The sequence below is a fragment of the Gracilinanus agilis genome, chromosome 6, assembly GCF_016433145.1.
Source record: "Gracilinanus agilis isolate LMUSP501 chromosome 6, AgileGrace, whole genome shotgun sequence".
NCBI classification, from domain to species: domain Eukaryota; kingdom Metazoa; phylum Chordata; class Mammalia; order Didelphimorphia; family Didelphidae; genus Gracilinanus; species Gracilinanus agilis.
The window spans coordinates 120,822,023-120,849,730 of record NC_058135.1 but is presented as its reverse complement, the minus strand read 5'-3'; the positions used below and the strand labels follow the sequence as shown (position 1 = coordinate 120,849,730).

Genomic DNA, 27,708 nt, shown 5'->3' with positions numbered 1-27,708 from the left:
GCAGAGAGACCAATTAGGAGACTCTTGAAATAGTCTGGGAGAGATGAGGTGAAAGTCTTAATTATGATTGTGCAGTTTAAGGGTAAAGAAGGAATGGACTTGAGAGATGTGGAGTAGAATCAGTTGCCAGAATTTGGCAACTGAAGCTGGAGCGAGGAAGGGTAAGGAGTCAGGCGTGGCTGCTCTGAGACTGAATATGAGTAACTGGAAGAGAAGTGAGTTTGATGGGGAAAAAAACCAAGTCAATGAGTTCTCTTTTGGACATGTTGATTTCTAGATGCCTTTGAAATGGCCATTTGGAAAGGTCTAAACAAGAAGGTGATATGGTTGTCTTTTTGGAGAACATTGTTCTGTGTTAGGTATTGATGGTGTTTTGTTTTGGATAATGAGTGCTGTTTTGAACAGGTTGGGTGTGAAAGGTCTATGGATGTCAAATAGGCTATTAGTTTTGTAGTGAGATGAAGGCTTGATGCATGGACCTAGGAGTCATTTGGGGAGAGATGATCACTGAACACATGGTAGTTGAAGCCATAAAGAGAATATAGAGATAGAAGAGCCTTGGGATATACCCATCATTAGTGGGCATGCCTTGAATAAAGATCTAATAAAAACTACTGAGAAGAGGACAGACAAATAAAAGTGGCATGGGACCCTGGGTTTCCCTTTTGACACCCCAAACTTCAAAAGTATTTCAGGTCAAACAAAAATCAGGAAAACTCCTTTGTTTCCTTACATTCTTATAATGTTGTGGAAAAAGTGACTCTGGACATCAGAGACTCATGATAGAGGAAGACCTCTGAAGAAATATTCCCTTTGGATTCTCCCCTAGATTTTGAGGTGGATAGAGATATTCATCTTCTGGTTATGCTCTGGTACCATAGAGTTATAATATAGGACAGGGGTCGGCAACATATGGCTCTCGAGCTATATCTGGCTCTTTCGAGGGCCAGATATGGCTCTTTCTGCAGGAGCCATAAAGTCAATTTTTTTCAGGCACTGTTACAGGAGTGTGCAGTGTGAGCACTGTACAGCTCTCACGAAATTACATTTTAAAAAATGTGGTATTTATGGCTCTCACAGCCAAAAAGGTTGCCGACCCCTGATCTAGGACATCTACTTGTGCCCTAAACTAGGCTTGGTCACCCCCTATGTTTTTGGGACACAAACTATCACTCTAGCTCTAGGATGGTGACAAACTAATGCCCAGCCTCATTGCATTCCCTTATCTTTGGTCATGTAGCCCCTTTTGTCAAAAGGGTATAAGAAGCCCAGAATACATCTCCTCTAGGAGGCAGTGTCCACTCTTGTGTCTGTCTCCTGACCTTTCAACCTTACTACCAAATTAATAAATTTCTCTTTTTATTTTTAAGCTATGTTTTGTAGTCTTGCATTTTTGCAAGAGGTATGTACTTGTCCCAAATCTGGGATTCACCTCAAGTCCCCCCACAACAGAAGGAGTACCAAGAATGATCAATTTCACAGTAACCAAAAGAGGAGAAAATAATCTCAAATATAGTAGAGAGATCAAAGTGATAGTTAGAAAAACACTCTTGGCTTTGGCAGTGAAGGGATTATTGGAAACTGTGGAATAAGGATGCTAATGATGATGAAAGTTGAGGCTGGAATCCAGATTGCAAAGGACTAAGAAATGAGTTTACACAGAGAAGTAAATACAAAGAAATTTAATTTGGGATAGTTCAAAATAACTGGGTGTTGGATGGGATTACCATCAGGAAAGGTTTTTTGCAGGCCATGGCACATTGAGTCTTGAAGGAACCTCAGGAATTCTGTAAGGTTGGAGTGATAGAATCCTAGGCACAGATAAGAGATAGAATGTTATGATTAGGCAATAGGAAGTAGGCCAATTCGATTGGGATGTAGAGCATGTGGAAAAGGATAGTATGACATAATTTTAGGAAGTTAGGCTGGAGCCAAGTTGTGAAGTTAGTTAAATGTAGTTGTTCTAGTGTCAATAGAGAACTACTAAAGATGCTTAACAGGGGAGTGACATGGTTGCACTTTTGAAAGATTGTTTTGGCAGTTGCTCAGAGAATAATGGAATGGAAAGAGGAGACAGGAAGCTGAAAGTCCAATTTATGGGCTATTGTAATAGGGGTAATTTGGAAGAAAATTATGGATTTTTGGAGGGAGATAATGAATTCTGTTTTTTGACCTGTTGAATTTGAGATGTCTCTAAGGTATTCAGTTTGGAAAACCCTGTAGGCAATTAGTTGGAGCTGTAGGACTAGAATTTAGGAACGAGAGAGAATGGGTTAGATGAATTGAAGTCATTTGCATATAATGGATGGGAAGGGGGAGGAGTTGGTCAGCACCTCTCTCCAGAGTTACCTAAGATTTCTACCTTGCTAAAGCCAATGTCCTTTTTTAGTCCTTGTCTTTCTTGACCTCTATTTAGCATGGGTGGTGAAGTCCTGAAGTCATTGAAAATTCTCATTAGCCTTTTTTTTCTAACCACTGCTCCTTTTATTAGGCCAATGGAAAAAGTGGGAAAGAAATTCTCTGTTTTGAAGTAAGAGAACCAGAACATTGACTCTTGTTTCCATCAGCCTATAGGACAGGCAATAATGTTAAAACGTTTCCAGCTCTCTCAGTATCCATTTGTTGCCATGCATAGTTTGAATATTTTACAGGTATCAGTGAAAAATTCTCTAGGAGATTTTTTTTTTACACAGATCATGTGGCTTAGAGCTAGAAAACCGCTAAAGATCATTTAGTTCAACTTTGTACTTTTTCAGATTAAGAAACTGAGTCATACAGGTGAATTGACCCTCCCAACATCACATAGAGAGTAAGTAGCTAAACTTGGGATTCTCCACTCTCGAAATGGAATTTCCTGTCTGATGCATCCCCAGTTTTCTGTGGGATGAACAGTGAAGTGTGACGATAATGGATGATGCCAAGATGAGTTCTCATCTCAGTTCTGTGTGATCTTAGCAGTCTATCTCCCACCCTCTGGCCTTATTTTTAAAAAGAAATTGTTGGATTTGTTGACCTATCAGATTTTTTCTTGAGTGAGTCCATGAGTGAGTCTCTGAGTTCTAGATCTAAGTTTAAGTGATGTCTTCATTATAAATGATGTTGATGACAGATGGGGTTACAAAGTGTTTGTTTTGTTCTAATTACTCAAGTCCCTTTGGCAGTAAGGAAGTCCATGTATTGTGTAAGTCCCCGTCCATGTCCATGTATTGCCCCAGAATCTGGTAGCTGTCAGAGGTCAGGGCTCATGCCAGATGTAAAATATGCATTTAGACTTTCTTTTAAGTGAAAGAAAAGTATTAAGTCTAACAAGGGAAAGAAAGTACAAATGGAATGTCCAGAGATGAAAGGCACAGTTGGTGAACACTTCACTTAGTGACTTTTCTTTCCTCTCATGATGCTACTTAGCAAGAGCAATTCAGCAGATTTAGTATGTGTTGGGTTCAGCCTTGGCTCCGCTGAATAGCAGATCAAGTATATAAATAATCCCCTACTGATACTCAGGTGGGTGTGCCTCTATGCATATGTATACACACATGCTTGTACACAGCAGGACTAAAGAGTGAATAGAGAGGCTCATCTCCCTCCCAGGAAGAATGATGAGGGAATTCATCACTCAGACACTCATCTCCCTAACAGGGAAGAGGGAGATGAGTAAAGTCTTGCTTCACGCTTCTGTTTACACTCAAATTAATCAGGAAGGATAATCATTTGTTGGCTTAAGAGAGCACCTTGTGACCCGAATATATTGGTCATTATGTAAAAATGTTGTGAGAACTCCTTGCTGAAGTGTTCTTGAAACATAAACATGCTTCTAGAATTCAGGTAGTTAGCATTTATGATTGGCACTAATGAGGGCAGGGCATTGAGTTCAAACAAATGAATAGAGCAATTAATGGAAGAGTAAAGGGTACCCTAATTTAGAAATGTATTCCTCGTTCTTCTTGCCATGATTGCCCTCTGGCTTTGACTACAGGGTATGTTTATCCTAAAGCTGACTAACCTTCTGGATAGGTTCAAAACATTTAGCTGGACGGATAGATCTCATTGACTCATGATGGTGAAACACCATTGGCCCAACTGGAAGGGTTGTTTTTTTAGACCTGTGATGATTTTTTTTTTTATGAAGTCATGCTAATATACATGATTGGTAATAGGAGAAGGAGTAGTAGGAATTGTGGTACTTGTTGTAGTAGTGGTAGTGATGATGATGATGATGGTGGTGGTGGTGGTGGTGGTGGTAGTGGTGGTGGTGATGATGATGATGATGATGATGAAGATGATGATAGCAGCTGGCAGTATAATTTTTAATTTTAAAAGCACCAGACTTGAAATTGAGAGAAATATGGGCTAAGGTATTACCTGAAAGTACTATTAATTTGGCCATATACAAACCGCTTAACCTTTCTGGGACTCTTTCCTTATTTTTAAAATGGGGATAATAGTAAAGTGCTTTGTAAATTTTTAAATCATATATAAATGCCAACTATTGCGATTATCACCATCACCATCGTCTCAGTTTTCACCATTTTGCGGGGAGGGAGGGATTCAGCTAGAAATAATCATGTGACAAAGTCCCTCTCCTATTATTCTTTTTTTTTTTTTAATGCTTACCTTCTGTCTTGGAGTCAATACTGCGTATTGGCTCCAAGGCAGAAGAGTGGTGAGGGTAGGTAATGGGGTTCAAGTGACTTGCCCAGGGTCACACAGCTGGGAAGTGTCTGAGGCCAGATTTGAACTTAGGACCTCCCATCTCTAGGCCTGGCTCTCAATCCACTGAGCTACCCAGCTTCCCCCTGCTATTATTCTTTTACATTTAGTATAGCCAACTTTTGCCAAAGTGGATATAATACTTTGTTTTAAAAAATTCAATAAAAGTATTATGATTTGAGCCTATCTTCTCCAGAGGCTTATTGAAAGCACCTTTGGGATTTTAATTTCTGCTAGGTCTCTATCTTTTGAAAGCTTTTCAATACACATAACTTCGAGATTATGGGTATTTGCTGTTAAAATTAAAAATGATATAGATGGATATTAAAAGGAGTATTAATATTTTAATTAAAGCCATGTTTGGTAAAATATAAGATGACCATGCGCCTGCTAAGATCTAATTCAAAGAACCCGCCATACCTTCTCCCACCTGGCTCCTTCGTACCAAATAAAGGAAGTCCCAATCAAGTCCTTTGTATTTAAGCTACACTTTACCTTTGCTCATGTCATCACGTAAGACTGGAAACCTGTTGAATCATGAGAAATGTAGTTTCCAAGTCCCCTAAACGCCCACAGGAAGTTTGTCATATACCTAAATATTTAAAAACTTGAATGAGTCCCAAATACCTCTCCATGGAGCCCCACAAAATTCCAAATAACACATTGCTATGGTATAACCTATTAAAGCATTGTTCTTAAATTTTATGAATCAGTATTTTGTCTGTTTCATTGTTGGCAACATTCTGTCTATATTTCAGTTCTGGTCCAGTTAGTCTGTTGAATTCTCTAGGATGTTTTGAGGACTGTATTTGTAGTATGAAGATTGTTGTTGGTTAGTATATATGCATTATAAATATGGTGATGATTATATAGCAATTAAAAGTGTTTAAAATATTGCCCATTACTTATATTGCATGTTATTTATGTTACATATTTAGGTTTACATGTGGCTGTGTGTACTTTGTGCTTGAATCTATTATGGTTAAAGTATCTGAATCATCTAATGTGTAGTTAAGATAATCAAAATTAGTAGTTTGATATTTGCGTTGATGGCTGCTGCCCTTTCTAGGTCTTATTGCTTGATACTTGTATTTACAGTTCCTACAGGTGACAAGTGCAATTTATTTCCTTTTCTGCTTCTAAAGCTAATGGATGAATTGAAGAACCTGACCAGCATCTTTTGATGTTCTATGGGACCCTAATATCAGTGTTGGCTCTGTGTAGGTGGCAGTGGGTTATGGTTGCAATAGGAGGGACTGTTATTAGGTTTCCTGAGTTAAGGCTGGAAAAATAGGAAAGTATTTAATCAAGTTTGATCAAGGCATAGCAGAAGATTAAGGCCAGATGAACAATTAGAGCATGAACTGGTCTCACAAATTAAGTGATATATAAATAAAATTTTTATAAACTTTAAAACATTGCATAAAGAATTTTTCTTTTTCTTTCTTCTCTTTGTCCTCCTTCCTTCTTTTCCTGTTTCCCTTTCTTTCCCTCCCTCCCTCCCTCCCTCCCTTCCTTCCTTCCTTCTCCTTGTCTTTGTCCTTCTTTTTAGGGAGTTGGCCAGGAGCATGAAACTAAAGTGTCTGTCCAGGGGAGGGACAGATAGTAATTAAGAACTGTATTGAAAAACATTGAGTAGAACATTCATGTGCTTTTTTCATCTCTGGCAATCAGCAGAGGGTTTGGGGGTTGGGGGATATGGGGGAGATTGTTCTTTGAGAGCACAGATATGAATCCAGGGGCATTGTACACATGGCATGATGGACTGTATGACTGAGTTGCATCTCTAAAGAAAGTATTATGTAATCATTAGCAGTTCTGCTCTGAACTTTTGTCTGTCTTTTTAGGGTTCCACAATCAAAAAATGGGTATATTAGTACAGGACTAAATTGGGAGAAAATAAAACAGTAGCTTGGTCAGGGTGGTAGAGATCTGTCTTCAGAGTCAGGAAGGATTTATCTCTATATCATATTAGTTTTGTGACCATGGGCAAGCTACTTAATCTTTCCTTGCCTTGGTCACAATTTCAATACTCATAAATCACATAGGAATGGCGGATCAGGCATGGAGTTCCCACACTAGGAATGGAAGCTAAAATCTACAGAGATGTGAAATCACAGGCTTGCCTTCCCTTAAAATAGAAATGAAAATGTTTTGAAGGGGTAGCTAGGTGGCTCAGTATACAGAGAGTCAGACCTGGAGATGCGAGGTCTTGGGTTCAAATATGGACACTTCCTGGCTCTGTGAGCCTGGGCAAGTCACTTAACCCTCTTTGATTAGTCCTTACTCCTCTTCTGCCTTGAAAGCAACACTTAGTATAGATTCTAAGATGGAAGGTAAGTGTTCTTTTTGAAAAATAATGCAAATTATTGGGAACTCAGTATTTAATAGAATAAGAGATTTTAAAAGAAAATAAATCTAAAATGTAAATTATGATTAAGAAAATAAGGGATTTTGCTATGTGGTCTACTTTGGATCTGATTGTGTACATATATAATACAACTATAAATGCTTATACTTATATGTAAAGATATAATTTTTCTTTTCATTTTTTAAACCCTTACCTTCCATCTTATAATTAATGCTGTGTATTATGATGGGGATTAAGTGACTTGCCCAGGGTCACACAAGTAGGAAATATCTAAGTTCAGATTTGAACCCAGGCCACTGGGTTCTGGTCACTAGGTCTTGCTCTCAATTCACTGAGCTACCTATTTGCCTGCGTGGTATAATTTTTAAAGAATAAGGTGATTTTCATTCTGACTTTAGAAAAAATCTGGCTCACTGTCATGCAGAAAATGTCTGCATATCTATTTTTTTACATAATTTCGTGGTAAGTCTCATTTCGCCTGCATTTTGCTCTTTTAGAATACTTACATGAAAGAGGTCCTTTTCTCTCCATCTTTGACAGAACTTTATAGTTGTCTATCTAAAGTAAACTTTACCAACAAACAGCTAAAATAATAAATTCATTCATTCTGTAGAATCTAATGCTTTGGAAGTTAAGAAAATTTTTAGGGTGGCACCCTTAGGATGGAGAAGTAGTATGATGTTATAGATGGAGAGCTGGCCTCAGAGTCCAGAAGATCTCTTCCCTCTGATATAGAGAAGCCAGATGACTGTGGGTGAATCACCTCTAGGTAATTTCCCTAAAACTAGAAAAGGCAGAACAGATGCCTATCTACAATAGTAGGTTCCTCATTGGAAATTCATTATGACAAATGAAATCAAGCTCATTAACAAAAAAACAAGCAAACAATAAGCATAATATTTTGAGCTTAAGAGAGCTACAGATTTTGTCCAATTCAACACATCATGGCGGCACCTTTTGGAACAAGATGGCCCTGGGACCCGTCTTTTAACCAAATAAAGGAAGGTGAAGGAGGACAGAAGTTTCCAGATGTTCAGAAGATGGAGTCAAGTCTCCTGGGAGAGATTCTTACTGTCTTCTGTTTGGGGGTATGGGGTATTTGTAAAGAAGGGGACTAATTCATTGTGGTATGTATGATAATGTGAAGCAATACCTGCATTTAGCAAAGGGAAATGTGGCCCCAGAGGATCTCCGCTGGCATATAGAGGTGGCCGCCATCTTAATTCCTCCCATGGTAAAAGGCTTCATCCAAAGTTTCTTTAGGTTTTCTATTTGGAACAACTTCATTAATCTTAAAATGATCAAGTGAGATGATGTATAGAAAGCATTTTGTCATCGTTAAGAACTGTGTATGCTGTTATTATGAAGAAATTAGGATTCTCCTAGGGAAAGGTAGCAGACCATCTAACAGTTGATCAAATTCCAGCGGTTTTTAGCACATAGTAAATGGTGTGTTTCACCTCTTCTAGATTTTAGGGTCACTTAATACTTAAAGATACGTTAAGATCAGTGGATTATTGATTTAGTGGCATAAAGGCTTTAAGAAATCAACTAGTCTAAAACTCCTTATTTTACACATGGGGAAACCAAAGCCCTGGAAGGTCACCAAGGTAGGAAGTGGCAGAACTGGGTTTGGGTATGAAACCCAATACTCATTTTAGTGTCTCAGGCCATTTCTCCCAGTCATCTATTTTCATTTTCTAGCATAGGTGAAGAATCTGTTACAATGCGTCAGACATAGCATTGTGCTAGAACAGTAGTGAAATTAGCCTGCCCCAATTAACAAGACGCTGAGAAGGCAAACTGTGAAAGATCCAAGAAAAAGTCGCCAATTAAATTAAAGCCTTGGGCCAACTAAGCATTATTGTGAATCTGTACTTTTAAGAGGATATGAGCATGAAACTGGTTTACAACTGGGTCTTTCAACCTTCCCCCCCCCCCCCCCCACCTTTTGGCTGTTGGCCATTGAAGAGGTAAATGCAGAGCATGCTCCATCTTTGAAATCCCCAGAATTTCAGAAAAGCCTAAAACACATTTATCCACTAGTAATAATAACAAAAATGATGATGGTGATAGATGTAGTAAGAATTATAGACTTAGAGTCAAGTCTGAGATCAAATCTAGCCCTGGACACTTATTTTCTGTGTTTCTCTAGGCAAATTAATTAAGTTCTTTTAACCTCAGGTTCCTCATCTGTAAAATGGGGATCATAACAGCACCTGCCTAACAGAGTTGTGAGAGACTAATGTAAATTTTAAATTAATATCCAATAATTCCAAGTATTATATTTATGAAGTTTATTAATAATCACTTGAAGTAGAAAGAAAATAAACTAAAAGGAATAGAAGTTCAAACCTAATTATCTAACAAAAAGTAAACCCATGTGAGTAAGTTCTCCTGCCTCTCCCCAAAGTTCATTTCAGCCCATATGATCAGGAAAGAGAGAGAGGGGGCGGGGCTACACAAAATTTATATCCTCGCTATGTTAGCACCGAATGTGAGAAGGAAAGTGGGATGCTGGGAATTTGAGTCCTGGGGAGCAAACAGATTCTAATTACACACTAGTGAGATAACATATGTAATGAATTTTGCATCTTTAACCTACACAAATGATAGCTTCTTCTTGCTTTTGATCTCCTCCTCCTCTTCCTCTTCACTAATGTGCAAAGGATGTGGTTAATTATAGGGAGTTTGTTTGGTTTTGAACCTATGATTTCACAGGTATAGAATCTCCTTCTATTAAAGCCAATCAGTTGTTGATCTTTAGTTTCTAATCTTATAGATTTGTCTAGGGAGCACAGAGGTTAAGTGATTTTGCCCAGGGGCTTACACAGCCAACTGGTCAGAAGAGAGACCTTGAACCTAGGTCTTTCTGATTCCTGGGTTGGCTCTCTCCCCACTTAGATCTTCTTACCTCTCTTGTTTGCATTTTGGGGAACAAAAAAAAGGTATGAATAGGCTCTCAAGAGGAGAAAGGAAAATGTTGGAAAATGGGCACCTATTCAGTGCATAATTTTGTAGGTAGAGATTTGCCAATTGTGTGTGGAGCAAAAAACCACACAGGTCATTATAGCGAACCAGCTCTATATTTCTGGGGGTTCTGAGTGGCATTTAGTGGCGTCAGATGGAATGAGAACAGTCAGACTAAATGCTTAGCTCATAACTGCTCCAACTTGCCATGGAGTCTTAAGTTTAATATATACTGGTTTCACACAAAGAGCACAGAGAAAGAATCATAGCTGTGAAGGGGTTACAAATTATACAAAAAACCATTAAAGGCTAAAAAGTAGAGAGATAGGTCCATGGTCAAAGGCCAAATTCCAACCACCAATTAGTAGGAGGTTAATTCTGGGAGCAGAAATATATTTCATAGGGATCCAAAGTAATTGAGTCCTATACTCTTGATTTACAGGATTACACCTGGTCAGATAAAGTCTTGTCTAGCTTTGTCTGTTTCTGGCCTTGATTGTCTAAGTAATATATTTTTTAGAGTTCAGGCTTCTTAATTATCAAGGAGAGAAATTGTTAACTCTGTACCTTCTGGTTTTCTAGGAACTTAAAGCTTTTCAATAAGTCTATAATGTTTTTCCAATAAGAAAAGGTATGGATCATAAAAGGGGTCAAAAGAGGAGTCTCAGATTTTTATCTGTTTGAGACTCTTGTTTCTCTTATTGGCCTCCCACAGGTCATCACAGAATGCGTTGTACATACATACCATATACCAGATATAGAATAATGTTATAATATTGTTCTATGTATACACATATAGGTATATAGCTATCACTCTGAAAAACATAAAATACCATATAAATGTGAACTCTGATAGATTCTGCCCTTCTGGAGCTCATCTTCTATAAGGGGAATGTGATAGATTCCAAATGCATGGGCTTTCTCCCAAATATCTGTAATGTTACATAGCTTTGATTATGGATGTGTGGATAAGGCAGGTGTCGGTGACATTGCACTGTGGGTTAAGATATCAAATTTACAATGTCCTAAATGATAAAAATCAAAGATGTGTGTGTGTGTGTGTGTGTGTGTGTGTGTGTGCACGCGTGCGCGCATGCTCTTGCAAATATCTTACAAATGATTTGTCTTTGGTTTTGGCACAGGTTGTGAAAATCTTGGAGAAACATGACCCTTTGAAAAATGTCCAGGCAAAATATGGATCTATCCCTCCAGATGAGGCCAGTGCTGTCCAGAATTATGTAGAACATATGCTGTTCCTGCTGATAGAAGAGCAGGCTAAGGATGCTGCCATGGGACCCATTCTGGAGTTTGTGGTCTCAGAGAACATCATGGAGAAGCTATTCCTTTGGAGCTTGAGGCGAGAATTCACTGATGAGACTAAGATCGAACAGCTGAAGATGTATGAGATGTTGGTGACCCAGTCCCACCAGCCTCTATTGCACCACAAGCCCATCTTAAAACCTCTAATGATGTTGTTGAGCTCCTGTTCTGGGACAGCCACTCCAGCTGTGGAAGGAGAGCTGGTTGTCTTGCTCAATCAGCTCTGTTGCATCCTAGCCAAAGATCCATCCATTTTGGAACTCTTTTTCCACACTAGTGAGGATCAAGGAGCTGCCAACTTCCTCATTTTCTCCCTCTTAATTCCCTTCATTCACCGTGAGGGGACAGTGGGACAGCAGGCAAGAGATGCTCTCCTTTTCATTATGGCCCTCTCAGCGGAGAACAGCATGGTGGCCACCCACATTGTGGAGAACACCTACTTTTGTCCAGTAAGTCTTTTGCACACTCTTGTTTTCTACTCAGTCTTCCCCATCCAGTGTTAGTTCTCATTAGTGTTTCCCTCTCCTTTTCTTTATTTCTTTTAACTACTTTGTTTCTTGCTTGACATCTAGTGTTGAAAGATGTTGGACCTTTGGGGAAGACAGGGTTGCAGTGAACAAACTAAATTCACCTGCCATTTGGCTGAGAAATCTTTCCCAGAGCACAGTAACCTGGGGGAAGGAGAGATTTGTGTTATAATTTTTCCCCTCTTGGCTTTCAAGTTTCATATATATTCCATTAGGAAACAGTTTATAGTTTGTTCCAATGGTGCAAATCATGAAAGATCGATAAAACTTGCATTCTTTTTATTCACTACTTCTCTGCGGGCATTCTCTGCCAGGAGACAATGGCTTATGGTGAGGTCTCCACACAGCCAAATCACAAATTCATATGAAGGCAAGGACTGTTTCATTTTTGTCTTGGTCTCTTTGGTGCTCACTTCAGACCTGGCATTTATTAAACCCTCAGAAATATTTGTTGATTAGTTGATTTGGTTGCAAGCTGAGGAACACTAAGTCATTGAACTTTAGAGATCATGGAGTCCTATTCCCTTCCCTTTACATGTGAGAAAACTAAGAACTAGAGAGATAAAGTGATTTGCCAGAGCCACGCTGGTGACAGAACTAGGGGTTAATTTCAGGCCCTTTGATTCTATCATGGTTAAATTGGGGTTTTGACTAAATAAGAGAGTTATAAAAAATGGTCTCCGATTATTATCCCTTAAGTTAGGAAAACTATTAGCAGCTTTTAGCAATTTTGTTTAATTGGAATATTAGTAAAAGAGGGAAATGTAAAAGGGAAAGAGGTAAGGAGACTGTCTAGCCTACTCTAAATGTTGATCTGGTGGAATAAAGCTCACTCCCCAACAGAGTTCCAATCTCCACCTGGGAATCCTAGTCACTCACCAGGAAGCTGAGCAGGATCCAGGCAAGTTTCCAATGCAGAAAAACCCTCATGAGCTAAGCTAACCCCCAAGGTAGCAGTGAACCCAACAAGAAAGTCTCCAAATCCAAGAAGCTCCAAAGCTGAAAGTCGAAGTCCCAAAGCTAAAAACTCCAGTTGAAAGGCCCAAAGCTCCAAGTCAAAGTCCAAAAGCTCCAAAGAGCTGTCTTCCAAAGAAGAAGTCCAAAGGAGAAGATCCAAGGAGCTGGGACTCCAAAGAAGAACTACCAAGGAGAAGTTTCAAGTAGAAGTCCCTTAGACAGGAAGTTCAGGACTTTTTATAGTGCTTTTTCCATGTCACTTCCTATCCCTTCCAGACTTTATGGGAACCAATCACAGTCTTTCAATTTGCCTAGCACTGCTCAGGGAGGGGGAGAAGGGCCTCTGGAGTCCTCATCCACTCTAGCTAGTGACTTGTGAGCTCTCATACTTAGTGACTGGTAAGGTACTCTGTAGAGGTACTTAAGTTTTTGATTGATTAACTTAAAGGTGGCTGATTGATAGACAAAGAGAGTGCTATTCACTCTTCATAATTCCAAATCTTACCACAGCTCTTTGGTTTTAATTCAAAGAAAAGTAGACAAAACTTCAACATTCCAATATAGTCTGATTAATCCAATGATTAATCAATCATCAACCATTTATTAAATCTCTACTGAGTTCTAGGGACTAAGGTACACTAAATAAGAGAGTCCTTGCCCTCAAGGAATTTTTATGCTACTTAGGGAGCGGGAAGAAAGGTGAGTCTGGGAGATGTTTATTAACAGATAAGTAATTTGGGCAGCTTGGTGACACAGTGGATGCAGTATCAGGTCTGGAGTCAGGAAGATTCATCTTCCTCAATTCAAATCTGGCCTGAGGTACTTCCTCATCTGTAAAATGAGCTGGAGAAGGAACTGGCAAACCACTCCAATATCTTTGCCAAGAAAATCCCAGATGGGGCAACAAAGAGTTGGATAGAACTGAAAATGACTAAACAATCACAAATACGGGAAATAAATACTCAGGGATTTTTCTTTTATTGGACAGAAGAAGTAGCACTTGAAGAGCTTTAAAGGGATCTTGGGGTTCTAATAGGAAGGAATTGACAGAGGAGGGCATTTTAGGCATGGGAGATGGTCTATGCAAAGGTGCGAATGCAGGAAATGATGAAATGGAATGTCATGTACAGAGACTGCAAGTATATATGCTTATTTGGCTGAAGGGTTAAGGAGAGAATGAGGAGAGGAGAAAAGTAGTATTCTTTAGATGCTTCCTATGTGCCAGGTAGTATTCTAAGCAGTTTACAAATATCTCTTTTGATACACTTAATATGTAATCAGTCTAGAATGATATGCTACAGCCAAATTGTAAAGATCTCTAAATGTCAAACATAAGTTTGTATTTTATCCTAAAATCACTGAGGAGCCACCAAAATTTCATGAGTAAGAGAGTTCTGTGGTTCACATCTATTTTCTAGGAGGAGATTGTCTCCATTTTCCTTATGCAGTCATACCTCTTAACATTTAATGAAACAAAATGTAAACTTCTAAGACTAGGAGTGACCAAATCCAGTTCCATCTTCACCTGTTAATGAGGCAATAACACAAGGCTCCCAGTTCTTATATAGAGTGTTCCCAAAGTCTTCAGTAACCTTAAATTTCAATGACTTTAGATTGCAGTGAGATAGGATGCCCTGTGTACAAATTCCACGTGGTCACCAAATAGCATCCAAGAATGTGTCAGTGCTCTCTTTGGATTCATGTAGGATATTGCAAATATGACAACATTTTGAGTGGTAAGAGGATTTTCATTGGACAGATTAAGAATTTGACAGTTACTTTAAGCAGGATCTATTTACATTTTTTCAAGCCGTTTTCAGACAGACCCTTATTACCTCCTCATGTTCTTTTCATGATTCTCAGAAAATGCATTCTTTACCATGGCCCTTTGAAGCCTTAACCATGCCATATTTTGTTGGGATCACTTGAAGCACGATTACATATATGTAGGCATATGTGAATGGTTAAATCAGGCACTGCATTTTTGGAAATGGGCAGATAGCACTTCATTACTCTAAAGCAGACTTGGTGGATAGAGTAGATTCCCTGCTAATTATGAAATGTGATATATTTTGCTCTAAGGTTAAGAATCAACTACCAGCTTCACATATCTGAATTCTTGCTAGTCTCTGTGCATTCAAAATTAAATCTGGAACAGACATGGGGGCATGTGCCTGTTAACCCTGCTCCCTGGAAGGCTGAGGCTGGTAGATAGATTGAGGTGGGGAGTTCTGTGCTGGAGTAAAGTTAAAGCTGATTGGGTGCTCATCCTTAACCTAGCATCAATATGGTGCAGAGGGGGAGGGAGTCACCAGATGCCTAAGGAGAAGCAAGCTGGCTCAGCTTTGAAAATGGAGGAGGATAAATTGTCCTTGTTGGTCAATAGTGGGATTGGGCCATGAATGGCTTTTTAAAAAAATAATCTTATTTTTTAGAAAAAATTTTCCATGGTTACATGATTCATGTTCTTACTTTCCCCTTCAACCCTCTCCCCCATAGCCAATGCTCATTTCCACTGGTTTCTTCATGTGTCATTGATTAAGACCTATTTCCATATTATTGATAGTTGCATTGGTGTGGTTGTTTCGAGTCTACATCCCCAATCATGTCTGCATCATTCCCAGCCTGGGCAAAATAGAGGTAGAGAAGGAGAAGGGGAGGAAGTGGGAATGGGGAGAGAGAAAGAAAGAGAGAGGAGGGAGGAAGAAGAAGGAGGAGGAAGAGGAGGAAAGAAGGGGACAGGCAGAAAAGAGGATAGAGAGGGAGAGAGACAAAGAAGAGGGGAGAGTCAGAGAAGAGAGATGTAGGTAGGCAGAGGAGAGAGAGAGAGAGGGAGGGAGGGAGGGAGGGAGGTAGGTAGGTAGAAGGTAGGTAGGAGAGAGAGAGACAGACAGAGAAGAGGGCAAACAGGGAGGGAGATAGAGAAGAGAGAGAAAGAGGTAGCTAGATGGGGGTGGAGAGAGAGACAGACAGAGAGAGAGAGAGAGAGAGAGAGAGAGAGAGAGAGAGAGAGAGAGAGAGAGAGAGAGATGGTTATTTGACATTATAGGGGTTTATTTCAGAACCTGCAGGTACCAGTATATTTTTAATTAAGATATATAATACACACATACATATATACATTATATTCACATACATTTAATATCCTAAAAGTCTACTAAAGCTTAAAATGACACTTAAGACTTTTAGGACTGTGTGGGTGTGACTATAGAGAGACAGAGACAGACAGGGGGACATCTGTTTTTCCTTTTGGTGGGAAATATTACTCGAGCACGATGGAGTTTATTGGTAAACTTCTTTTGGATTTAACTACCACCATACATTTTAGTGATGGAAAGAAAATATTTCTTATGAAAAAGAAAAAAAAAAACAACTCATTAAAATTAAGACACCTACAAGGTAAATAGAAGTTGAAATTGGCTTCTAAGAATGGAACTGCCGAGCTTTGCTATTAAAGAAGGGAAATGAGTGATACACCTGATCATCACCAAGGGATTGGGGCAGGGATCTTTTTGATAATAATCCTTCCCCATTGCAGCGTGGGGGTGGGGGTGAAACCAGTTATCATGCTATCACCAGTTTTCTTTGTTGGTTTTTGGAATTAACTTCCTTAAAAAAAAAGGGTGTTTAAAACCCTGTACTTCTTATTTTGAAAGGTTAGGGGAGAGCAATACCTGGGGCAGTGAGGACACAGGCTGGCCTCATTTGAATAAAAGCCATAAAGGAATATGGAGCTTGGTTGGGTTAAGTTGCGCCCCTTAGGATAGATCCTATAATCTGATTTGTACTCCGGCTTCCATAATTACATCTGACACTTAATTTAGAAAACAAGGCCTCTTTACAATGAAGATAAAAAGCTCACTCTATTAACCATCTAGCAGAGGACCACAATTGACAAAAAGCTTTCCCTAATTAGTATGATTGTCAAAGTGTGTTAGCATCAGCCTTCTTGAAGAGTAATGACTCTTTTAGAAAACTAGGCCGTTGTAGGAACTTTTTTTTTTTTTTTGGAAGGGGCGGGAGGAGGCTAATAGAAAGAGTTTAATACTCACCTGCGTTCAAAATGTTCTTTGTCTGTACTTTCCTGAGGAAAGATGGGAAGGAAATCATTCTGCTACAGGAAATATTTTAGTGCTACCACATGGCGGGGAGACTAGATGATCTTATCAGCAGATTTAATTAAAGAAAAAAAATCGAAAAAATTGTTTTCGCCCTTGCAATTTGTTCCCCCAAAAGGATATGCAAAGCAGGGCATGCAAATGAGAACAGCTGACCTTTAGGCACATGGATGCGGGTAGAAAGTTGTTGATCTCACCCCAAATTTACGAGGCCTTTAATTTTGGAGAGTTGTACCAAATAGTCCCCACCAGGTGTGTGGCTGCCAGCTTCCCATAGAAGCCATCTGCTGAAATATCTTAATGCTCTTTTGCTAAAAATGAATTGGATACCAGAAGACCTTTAAAGTTCAAAAACAAGATCTCAGCGGAGATAGACCACAGGCTGCTGAGGTACGCGATGCTGTAATCACCGCTATGGGCTTATTCCCCACGTGAGGAAATAAATGATGCAAGGTATTGACACATTATGTGCCTGGACTAAGACTCCCGGACGTTTGGTTCATCAAGCCAGGATTGCATCCAGGACCTCGGTGAATGTCCAGCGTGGGAATTCCCTTTGAGCGTGTAGATTTAACCCCTCTATAAGTTAGAGCCTTGGAGAGTTTTCTGAAGCTCAGGAAGGAAGGGTTTTACCCAGGAACGCTTAGTGAGTAAACGTCAGAGGAAGAACTTGAACCCTTGTCTTCCTCACACTAAACTCCATCTCTTATGCCAGATTGCCTGTCTGAGCCTCGCATGTAACCCAGAATTTCTTACCTGAGACTTAAATTTCGATATCCAGGCTTTGTGGTTTCCATGTAGTCTTCCAGCAGAGACATCTCCAGTTAATCTACGTATACTGATTCTTGCTTTAAAAAACATCTTTTAATATTTTATTTCCTCCCAATGACATGGAAAAATAATTTTTAGCTTTGGTTTTCTAAAATTTTGTGCTCTAAACTCTCTCTTTCCTTATCTTCCTAGTCCCTCCCTGAGACAGAAAGCAGTGTGACTTAGGTTATATATGTGATGTCATGCAAAACACATTTCCATTTTGGTCATGTCATGGCAGAAGGGCACACTTGATTCTTCAGCAATTCATTTTTTATGGTTGGTAGGGCTGAAGCCATCCTACCAGGTGTCAGTGCTGGGTAACAGGAAATCTGGACTGGACGCCATGTCTTTCCATTTCTTTAGGGCAGGTAGGTGGCACAGTTCTGTAGTCAGGACTTCTTGAGTTCAAATATAGCTTTGTTAATAACTGTAGATACCCAGGGCAAGTCACTTAAATCTCTTTTTTCCTCAATTTCTCAATCTATAAAATGGGATAATAATAACATTGATTTTATAGGGTTGTTGTGAGGATCCAATGAAATAATATATGTCAAGTAAACCTCAATATGTTATGTAAATGCTGTTATTGTTGTTATTATTATAGCTCATTGCCCCTCTTTGTCTATGAGTTCCCTGAAAGCAGGGACTATATTCCATGTTCCCTTTGGCTCCCCACTGCTTAGCACAGTACTTTGAATGTAATAAATGAAAGGTAAATGCCTATCATCATCATCATCATCATCATCATCATCATCATCATCATTATCATCATCATCATCATCATCATCTCCTTCTTTGTTAATATAAACTGGTGTTTATCACTCAATTTCATAGTTGGAAGGGATCTCTTAGGCTCTCTAATTTAATTCGTTCCTGTACAGAAATCTGTTCCTTGGTATTCCTATGAAGTGATTCAGCCTTCACTTAAAAACCTTCCATAAAAAGGGCGCCCCCGCTACCTTCCCAAGATCAGCTTCTCTTATTTCCGAATAGTTTTAATTCTACTTGATTTTTGTTCTTGTGCCTCATGTAGGGTGGAGGTATCACTAGTTCCCAAAGGCTGTGCCTGTAAGATATAAGCAATGGGAGGTGGGGGGGGGCAGGTAGGTGGTTTGGGAACCAGACCTAGAAACAGGAGATTCTGGATTCAAATCTGACCTCAGACACTTCCTAGATGTGTGACCCTGAACGATCACTTAACTCATATAACCTAGCCCTTATCACTCTTCTTTTTAAAAAAATTTATCTTTATATTATTCCAATAACAAATTTACATATAAGTTTTCCAAAGTTACATGATTCATGTTGTCTCCCTCCCTCTCTCTTTCTTCCCCCCCTTTTTTCTCTCCCCTTCATTACTCCCTCCTTCCGTCTTTTCCCCTCTCGGAGTTGACAAGCAATTCTACTGGGTTGTACGTGTATTATCACTCAAAACATATTTCTATATTATTCATTTTTGTAAGAGAATAATCTTATAAAACTGAAGTCCCAAATCCTATACCCAAATAAACAAGTGATAAATCATATATTTTCATCTGCATTTATATTCCTACTGTTCTTTCTCTGGAGATGAACACCATTCTTTTTCATAAGTCCCTTAAAATTGTACTGGATCATTGTATTGCTGTTAGTAGCCATGTCTATCACATTTGATCATCCCATAATATTTTAGTTACTGTGTATGTTTTCCTGGTTCTGCTTATTTCATTCTGCATCACTTCATCAAGGTCTTTCCCCTTACCACTTTTCTACCTTGGAACCAATGCACAGTATTGATTCTAAGATGGAAGGTAAAAATTAAAAAAAAACAAATCCATAAGCAATAATAAGTTCTGGAATGCTGGAAAAACTAGAAGTGTGATCCTGGTAACAGACTTTGCTTTTCCAGGACCAAACCGTAGATGGTCGATGGATTCTTTGGTCACGACAACCCATCAAACAAAGAAAATTACAAAGTGGCCTTTAGCCCTGTGTGACCTTCTATTTCTCTTGTGACTGGTAGAGTAGGAAAGTCTAGGAATCATTGAGTTTTTAGCCTTTTCATAAATATTCATATAACTGAAAATAATAGCCCAGCCATTACATCTATCAACATTTTTTTGAAATTTAATTTTTTATTTCTTTAATGAACAAAAATCTATTTTCTTTCTCTCCTTCCTCCTTTTCTACCCCTACTGGGGAAAAATAGAAAAACAAAAACTCTTGTAACAAATACACACCATCAGGCCAAATAAATTCTCATGTTGGCCATGGCCAAAAAAATATGTCTCAACCTGCATCTGAGTCCAGCGTCTCACTGTCAGGAGGTGAGTAACATGCTTCATCATGTATCCTTTGAAATAATTACAAAACAATCCAATTCTATTGATGTGGAGTTATCAAAATAGTTTGAACCTTTTTTAATATGTATTAAGATAAAAAATACAGCATTACAAAAGAAACCAATTATATTGGTGCACAGTTATCAAAATAGGTTTTAAAAAGTCAATGGACCCCCGCTTAAGAACCTCTGATCTAAATATTTTGGGGTGGGGGAAATATTTCAAGTCATTATTAATGGATTTTGTTCTGTGTTTTCCAATCTAAAGAGCGTTCTTCTTGTTAGAGAAAACATATATAAAATAAGAGTTGGGTATTTCTGTCTTCTCTTTGCAATCCACTATTCTACTTTTTCTTTCATCCTTTGTTCTCTTTATGGTGTTTTTTTTAAACCCTTAACTTTCTGTCTTAGTATCAACTCTAAGATAGAAGGCTAAGGGCTCAGTCAAGTGATTTGTCCAAGGTCACACAGCTAGGAAGGGTCTGAGGCCAGATTTGAACTGAGGACTTCACATCTCTAGACCTGTCTCTCCATACACTGAGACACCTAGCTTCTCCTTTCTCTATATAGTTAAAAGAAACAAAACACAACAAACCCTTGTTTTCTGGCTTAGAATAGATACTCATTACTAAGTATTGATTCTAAGACAGAAGAGTAGAAAAGGTTAGGCAAGGTGGGTTAAGTGGTTTGTCCAGGGTCACCCAGCTAGCAAGTGTCTGAGGTCAGATTTGAACCCAGGGTCCTCCTGACTCCTTAGCCTGGCTCTCCATCCACTGAGCCACCTAGATGCCCCCTTCTACATAGAGTTTTTAGAATTATTTAAGCCTTACCTCATTCTGAATATTAGTACTTCTGACTCAGTGCTTTAGCACTGTGGATACAGTTTTGAATGTGAAGTCAAGAAGGCTTGAGTTCAAGTCCTAATTTAAATACTTTTTAGCTTCATGACCCTGGGCAGGGTGCCTAACTTCTTTTAGCTTCAGGTTTTTTTTTTCTATAAAATGGGAATAAACTACTATCTCACGCCTCAAAGGAAACATATGTAAAGTGCTTTGCAAACCTTAAAGGCCTGGGGCAGCAAAGTGACTCAGTGGATTGAGAGCCAGATTTGGAGACAAGAGGTCCTGGGTTCAAATTTGACATCAGGCACTTCCTAGCTGTGTGACCCTGGGCAAGTCACTTAACCCCCATTGCCTACCCTTTACCATTCTAATGCTTTAAAACCAGCACTTAGCATTGGTTCTAAGACAGAAGGTAAAGTTTTTTTTAAAAATCTTAAGGTGCTGCGTGAACTTTTGTTATTTTTTTATTGTCACGTTACCCCTCATTCTCTTCCCTAGCCATGGCACAATTGTGTAATGACTATATCAGAAGAATTAATATTCAAAGTGGAGGCTAGACAGAAATGATACAGAATGAAAAGATAATTCTTGAAACTACATAGAAAGAACCGTTAGGGTCAGGTGGGTGGGGTTCAAAGCATACCATCTTTCACATCAGTGTATTTATGGCTTTATTGTGGGGTTCTGGTTATGTATGAGTGTGCTCTTCCTACAGTGACCACTATGGAAGTGTGTTTTGCATGATAATAAAAATGAAAAAATACAAAGGAGATAAAGACTTCAAGAAAAGCTGGAATAATGGATGACATAATCTACAAAGCTTTTAAAAAATTTTAAACTTCATAATGATCTTTTGTTTTTCTATCACTTACATTTTCTCCTGTATCCTTCCAAACTAGAGTTATCCACTGTAATAAGGAATTTTTAAAAAACCCTTACCTTCCGTCTTAGAATCAATACTGTGTATCGGAGCAGTAAGGGCTAGGCAATGGGGGTTAAGTGACTTGCCCAGGGTCACACAGCTAGGAAATGTCCGAGGCCAGATTTGAATAAAGAATTTTGAAAGAGAATTTATTCTTGAGAATTTCCTATCCCTCTTCAACTGACTTTGCTTGCAGTCTTTTAGATTATGGGATCTTCTCTTCATTTCTATAATGCCTTTAAAATCCATTCTTTGGAAAATCTAGGGTGTAGTATTTAACTGCCATAGCTTTCTTTTTCTCTCCTGTTCTAAAGCCCAAAATGAAATCATTGCTTCTTCTTTCCTTTTTTTTACTGTTTCTGCTTCAATGGCTAGCATTCCCTTGATGCTGAGAATCAGATTCAGATGTTCACTTTCTCTTCTACCTTTTAAAGGATGCATTTATCATTAGGGCAAGTCAATAGTATTAGTTGCTTCACTTTGGGCTGGGAGGACACTCTAACAGATGTTCAGACGATCACTGTCTCTGTGCATGGTTTGCTTTCTATTTCCCAAATGTTTCTTATTTTCTCCTTCTGTCCAAGTTGTCTATAGTATAGTTAATGATTACCTCTTATATTTTTCTCACAATTGGACCCTAAATTATGACTCCCATCCTCCCTCTCCTCAACCACACACACACACACACACACACACACACACACACACACAGACACACACAGACACACATATACCCACACCTGATTCCCACCTCATATCTCTACTTGCCACTTAAACTTTCTAGGAGTTGGCATTTAGTTTCCCTGTACCCTCTTCTTCCTTCCTGCCATCTAGATTAGATCTGGTTGTAAATAGAGACTAATACATTGATTTGGTGAGGAGTTCTCTGTCCTGAGTCTTCTTATCTGTGAATTTTGTGAGAAAGGAAAAACGCAAGCTCTTCAATTCCCTATCCATCTCACCTTCCTTCCCCACCTCCCATCTTTCTGCTCTAAAATCCACAACTTTTGGGGGCAGCTGGGTAGCTCAGTGGATTGAGATTGAAGCCTAGAGACGGGAGGTCCTAGGTTCAAATCCGGCCTCAGACACTTCCCAGCTGTGTGACCCTGGGCAAGTCACTTGACCCCCATTGTCTAGCCCTTACCACTCTTCTGCCTTGGAGCCAGTACACAGTATTGACTCCAAGATGGAAGGTAAGGATTTAAAAAAAATCCACAACTTTTTACATGTGCACTGCTGGGGAGGGGTAGCTAAGACCTCCCACCCCTTGCAATCACCATATGAATGCTCATTAAACTCATCTAAGTATCCCCTCCTCTATGGACAGGGACATGCAACAAATGATATAATCAATGCTATTTTCTTCCATCATGATTTCTTCAACTCCCCCATTTGAAATATGCAGTGCTAGTTCACCTATCTCCACTTTTCTCTGTTCTTTTTAAATAAAACATGCCCTTCAGACGATATTCTAATCATGACTCCTGCTCCACTGTCTCAGTGATACAGCTGAGGTGAAACTTTTCTCTTTAAATGAGCATCTCTTCTTTGTCTTCCTTGTTCTCCATTCCATATTCCTGAGGTCATAGATTTTATTGCTGCAGCCTCATTTGTTGGATTTTGCCCCCCATGCATTACTATGTGTTTCTAATGTGTGGCTTCCTTTCTGTCAACTAGTACTCATAAACATGTCTGACTTGCTAGATAAATGTAGACGGTGGTTCTTTTTGCCATCCCACCTTTTTGTTTTTGTTTCTTTTCAAGTTTAAGCCTCTCTTGAGCTGAACAAAGTCTGTATAATACCATCTTAGTGATTTTGAAAGGAAGTATGAATGTGGTTGGTGATGGGGAGACTCTGCCCTACCCACGTATGAGACAGAAAGTTCTCTCCCAGTTTTCTTTCATGGGTGTGGTGATGTGTCATCAAAGCTTAGTCTCTTTTGCAGTCAAGACTGCAGTAGTTCTTCACTTGGGAAAAAAAATCATGATTTTTTTAGAAGATTTAAAGAGAGCATTTTAGAGTATGTCAAGTTTTTAAACTGTGCTATTCAGGTCCTTTGAGATTTAATCTTCATGCAAATGCTAGCTCTAATTCATTGCTACAGAGAAAATTAAATCAAGAGATGCTCATTGAGCTCCCACTATGTGCAAGGTTCTTGTAATCAAAGTGTTTTCTTTTAAAAATGTTATCTTGGGGAAACTGTGCTTTTAAACCTTCATTTCTGTCCCTTTTGACCTCTAATCCTTCATCACCTACTGCCTGCTAGACATCTCTTCTTGGAGGTCCCATAAGCATCCCAAACTCCCCGTATCCAGAAAGAAATTGATCTTTCCTTTGCTCCTAACTCATCATTTTTTTTAAATTTCCCTATTTCTTTTGAGCATGACATTATCTTTTCGGTCTTCCCAGAGTTACAACCTTGGAGCTGTCCATGATTCTTCCTGCTTCCTTAGATTACCATTTCTCATTAGTTATGTTTTAATAGAATATCTTACCTATCTTTTTGTTCTTAGGGCTGTTATTTTAGTTCAAGGCTATCACCATGTCTGGCCTGAACTACTCCATCAATTACTTCCAGTATCTCTGTTCTCCAATCCAATCTCCATATGTCTATACAAATGATCTTCCTAAATACTAGGTCCAAACATCAATTCTGTGTTTAAGAATATTAACTCTCTGTTGCTTCTAGAATAAAATACAAATCCCTCAGTTTGGTATGTAATGTCTTTCATAATCTGGATGTACTTTATCTTTCCAGCCTCATTTCACCTTATTTCCCTTCATTCTATCCATTCCAGTCCCCAAATTGTCTTTTTGTTATTTCTTGACCATGGCACTTCATTTCCCACTTCCAGGGCTTTATACAGACCATTTTCAGTATCTGGAATATACTTCTTCTTCACTTCTACCTCTGGGAATTCCTTGCATCTTTCAAAACTCAACTTATGCACCACCTCCAAGGGGAAACCTTCCCCAAGCTCCTGTCTCTGTCTTTACCTCTCTCTCTCCTCAAATCATATTTATTAGTCTATTTAAAATTTTAATTTCTTGGTGCAATGCAAGCTTGTTGGTGGTAGGAACTTTTCCCATTTTTTCCTTGTATTCCCAGTTCCTGAGCACAGTCCTTGGCCCATACTAGGTACATAGAAAATGCTATTTCAGTTGAATGGATTATGTTGTTTTGGAACTGGATATTATTTAGAATTAGAGGAATCTCTTTTAGACTGTTGCTTGTAACTCCTAAATGCTCTTTGTGCAAGGTGTGTTATGAAAGCGAAATCTCCCAAGAATTATAGCTTTTTTTATAGGCACAAGATAAAGTGTGAGCAACCAACTGACTGGCAAAGCAGGATGTGGTTCTCTTGTAGTTGCCATTCATTCTTTCCCTGCCCCAAAGCACCAGGGAAGGCCCAAAAAAAAGACTTTGTTTATAGGGTACTGGATTAAGAGGCCAACTTAAGTGCATGGTCAACATAATTAGGAAGGGTGTGCCATGTATGAAAGGCTTAATTGTATGAATCAGGTTGAGAATTATAGCACATTATTGTTTGCCCAGCCTAGTACAGCAGAATAGCTAGAGCCCTATTCCCAGATATTTACTCTAGTAGAACACATATTAAAGTGGGAATTAAACTAAAAGGATTTCACATATCAAAGTACAAAAATCTCAGCTGCCTGTTTTTCCTGATGTTTGACTAGTCTTACAAGATGTTCTTTGCCTTTCTAGCTCATTCTCCATAGTGGCTACCATTTTTATAAGATAGTTACTGGCACCAATGGAAGACAAAGCTGGAGAATATCATTGGGCTGTCCTAGGCATTTTGGGATAGCTAGATGGCACAATGGACAAAGTGCTAGGTCTGGAAGGGAGGAAGACCTAGGCTCAATTCTGTCCTCCAGTGCTTACTAACTGTATCACCCTGGGCATTCACTTAACCCTGTTTACCTCCATTTTCTTATCTATAAAATGAGCTGCAGAAGGAAACTACTTAAGTAGATCTGTCAAGAAAATTCCAAATGGGGTCATGAAGAGTTGGACATGACTGAAGTGACTGAATAGCAACACTTTGTAAATTGTAATATTAGCTACAGTTATTATTGTTGCTCTGATTGGCCTCAAATTTTACAGAGTATCGTGGGACCGAAGTGGAAGGGACCTTAGAGCCCATTTAATCTAACTCCTTTGTTTTATAGATGAGTATAGTAAGACCTTGGAAGGTGAGACTTTGTCATGACCACACAGATAGTAAGCAATCCAAGCCAAGTTTTGAATTCAGGTCTATGAGTCTACATGTAGCAGTCTTTCCTGTTCTCCTTTCATACTTAAGAACTAAGAAATGCCATTGCTTTTTATTTCTTCTCCTCCACCTGTCTAAGGTAATGGTATTCCTTTTATTCATTCATGGGTTCCATTAAATTAATTAATTATTCATACCAGTTCTTCTACCCATTCATTCCATCCCTACCCATTCAATTTCCTTCATGACTTTGTCAGTATTCCCTTTTAATTATTCTTCTTCCATCAATCCCACTTCACCAGATCCTTCCCATTCCATAATTTATTTCTATTCATTAATCATGTTTATGAGGAGCTGTGCCAAAATCTGGTGATACAAAGATGAAAAACAATTCAGTCCGTGCCTTCAAAAAAAACTCAAAATCAAAAAAACTCAAAAAATAACCTAATATAAATGAATATGTTAACAAGATGGAATGAAATGAAGGCAAAGATAAAGTATTATGGGCTAGTACAAAGAACCAAAGAATGTTAGACAAAATATCATAAGAATTTTTAAGAAAGGAGAAATCACTTTCAGCTTAGGGTCATCAGGGGAAGCTCTTTGGAAGAGGTGTAAGCTAGGTCTCAAAGGAATAAAATATCTTTCAATAGGCTGTAGTCAAGACAGCATTTTCTAAGTGTTAAGGCTAGAGACAAACTACATAAATGTATAGTGATAAGAGAAAGCAAGTAGAAATTAAAGAACAATTAGGAGTCCCATGTTAGGAATAATGTTTGAGAGCAAAAATAGTGTGAAGTAACTTGGAGCCAGATCATGAAAGGCTTAAATGCTAGGCTGAGGAATTTGTATTTTATTTTATGGGCCACTGAAGACTTTGGGGTCAGATTTGTGAGTTAGGTAGATTATATTGGCAGTTGTGTGAGCGCTGGAATAGAGGACGGAAATATCTTGAGGCTGAGAGAGTAGTAAGGAGGCTATTATAATAGTAAAGGCCTTTGACCTAGTGATCTTTCTGTTCTGACTCCAAAGAAGCAAAAAGACAGAAAGAGTCCGTATACACCAGCACTTACTTTGATAGTTGGCATTATTGTAGTCAGTGATCTATAGGTGTTTGCCTCCTTCCATCCCTTCTACCCCATCATACCCTTTCGAGCCAAAAAAAAAAAAAAAGCAACTATTACTTTATTCCAAAAATGAATAATATGGAAATAGGTTCTGTGCAATAATACACATATAACCCAATGGAATTGGTTGTCAGTTCCGAGAGGAGGGAGGGAAGAGGGGGAGAGATGGAAAAAAATTAAAGAATAAATTTTTTTTTAAAAAATGGCAACTCAGACGGCAATGAAAATAACCTTGACTTCAGCCACTACCAGGCAAGAGTCAATCCCTTTGAATTTGCCTGTTCTTTTGCTATTGCTCTCTCTTTCTACTCTTCTACATGTCCCTCTCTAGAGAGAATTAAAAACTACCATTGTAGTAGAAAACTGCCAGAACAATTCCAGTCCTGTGATAAAGTTTTCTTTTTCTGAGCTGGAAAGCAATTCCACTCTTGTGGCAACTTAGGTTCCCTTGCAAGGCAAGGGTTACAAATCAGTA

At 38.8% G+C, this 27,708-nt stretch overlaps 1 protein-coding gene across 1 annotated transcript in view; it reads left to right on the top strand.

Annotated features, from left to right (window-relative positions):
* The window catches only part of FHIP1A (FHF complex subunit HOOK interacting protein 1A), a 171,329-nt gene that overhangs the window by 15,358 nt on the left and 128,263 nt on the right, over positions 1 to 27,708 (top strand). Inside the window, exon 2 of the mRNA XM_044681147.1 lies at positions 11,191 to 11,817. Coding sequence (XP_044537082.1) covers positions 11,191 to 11,817 — 627 coding nt within the window. The remainder of the gene's footprint in view (positions 1 to 11,190; positions 11,818 to 27,708) is intronic.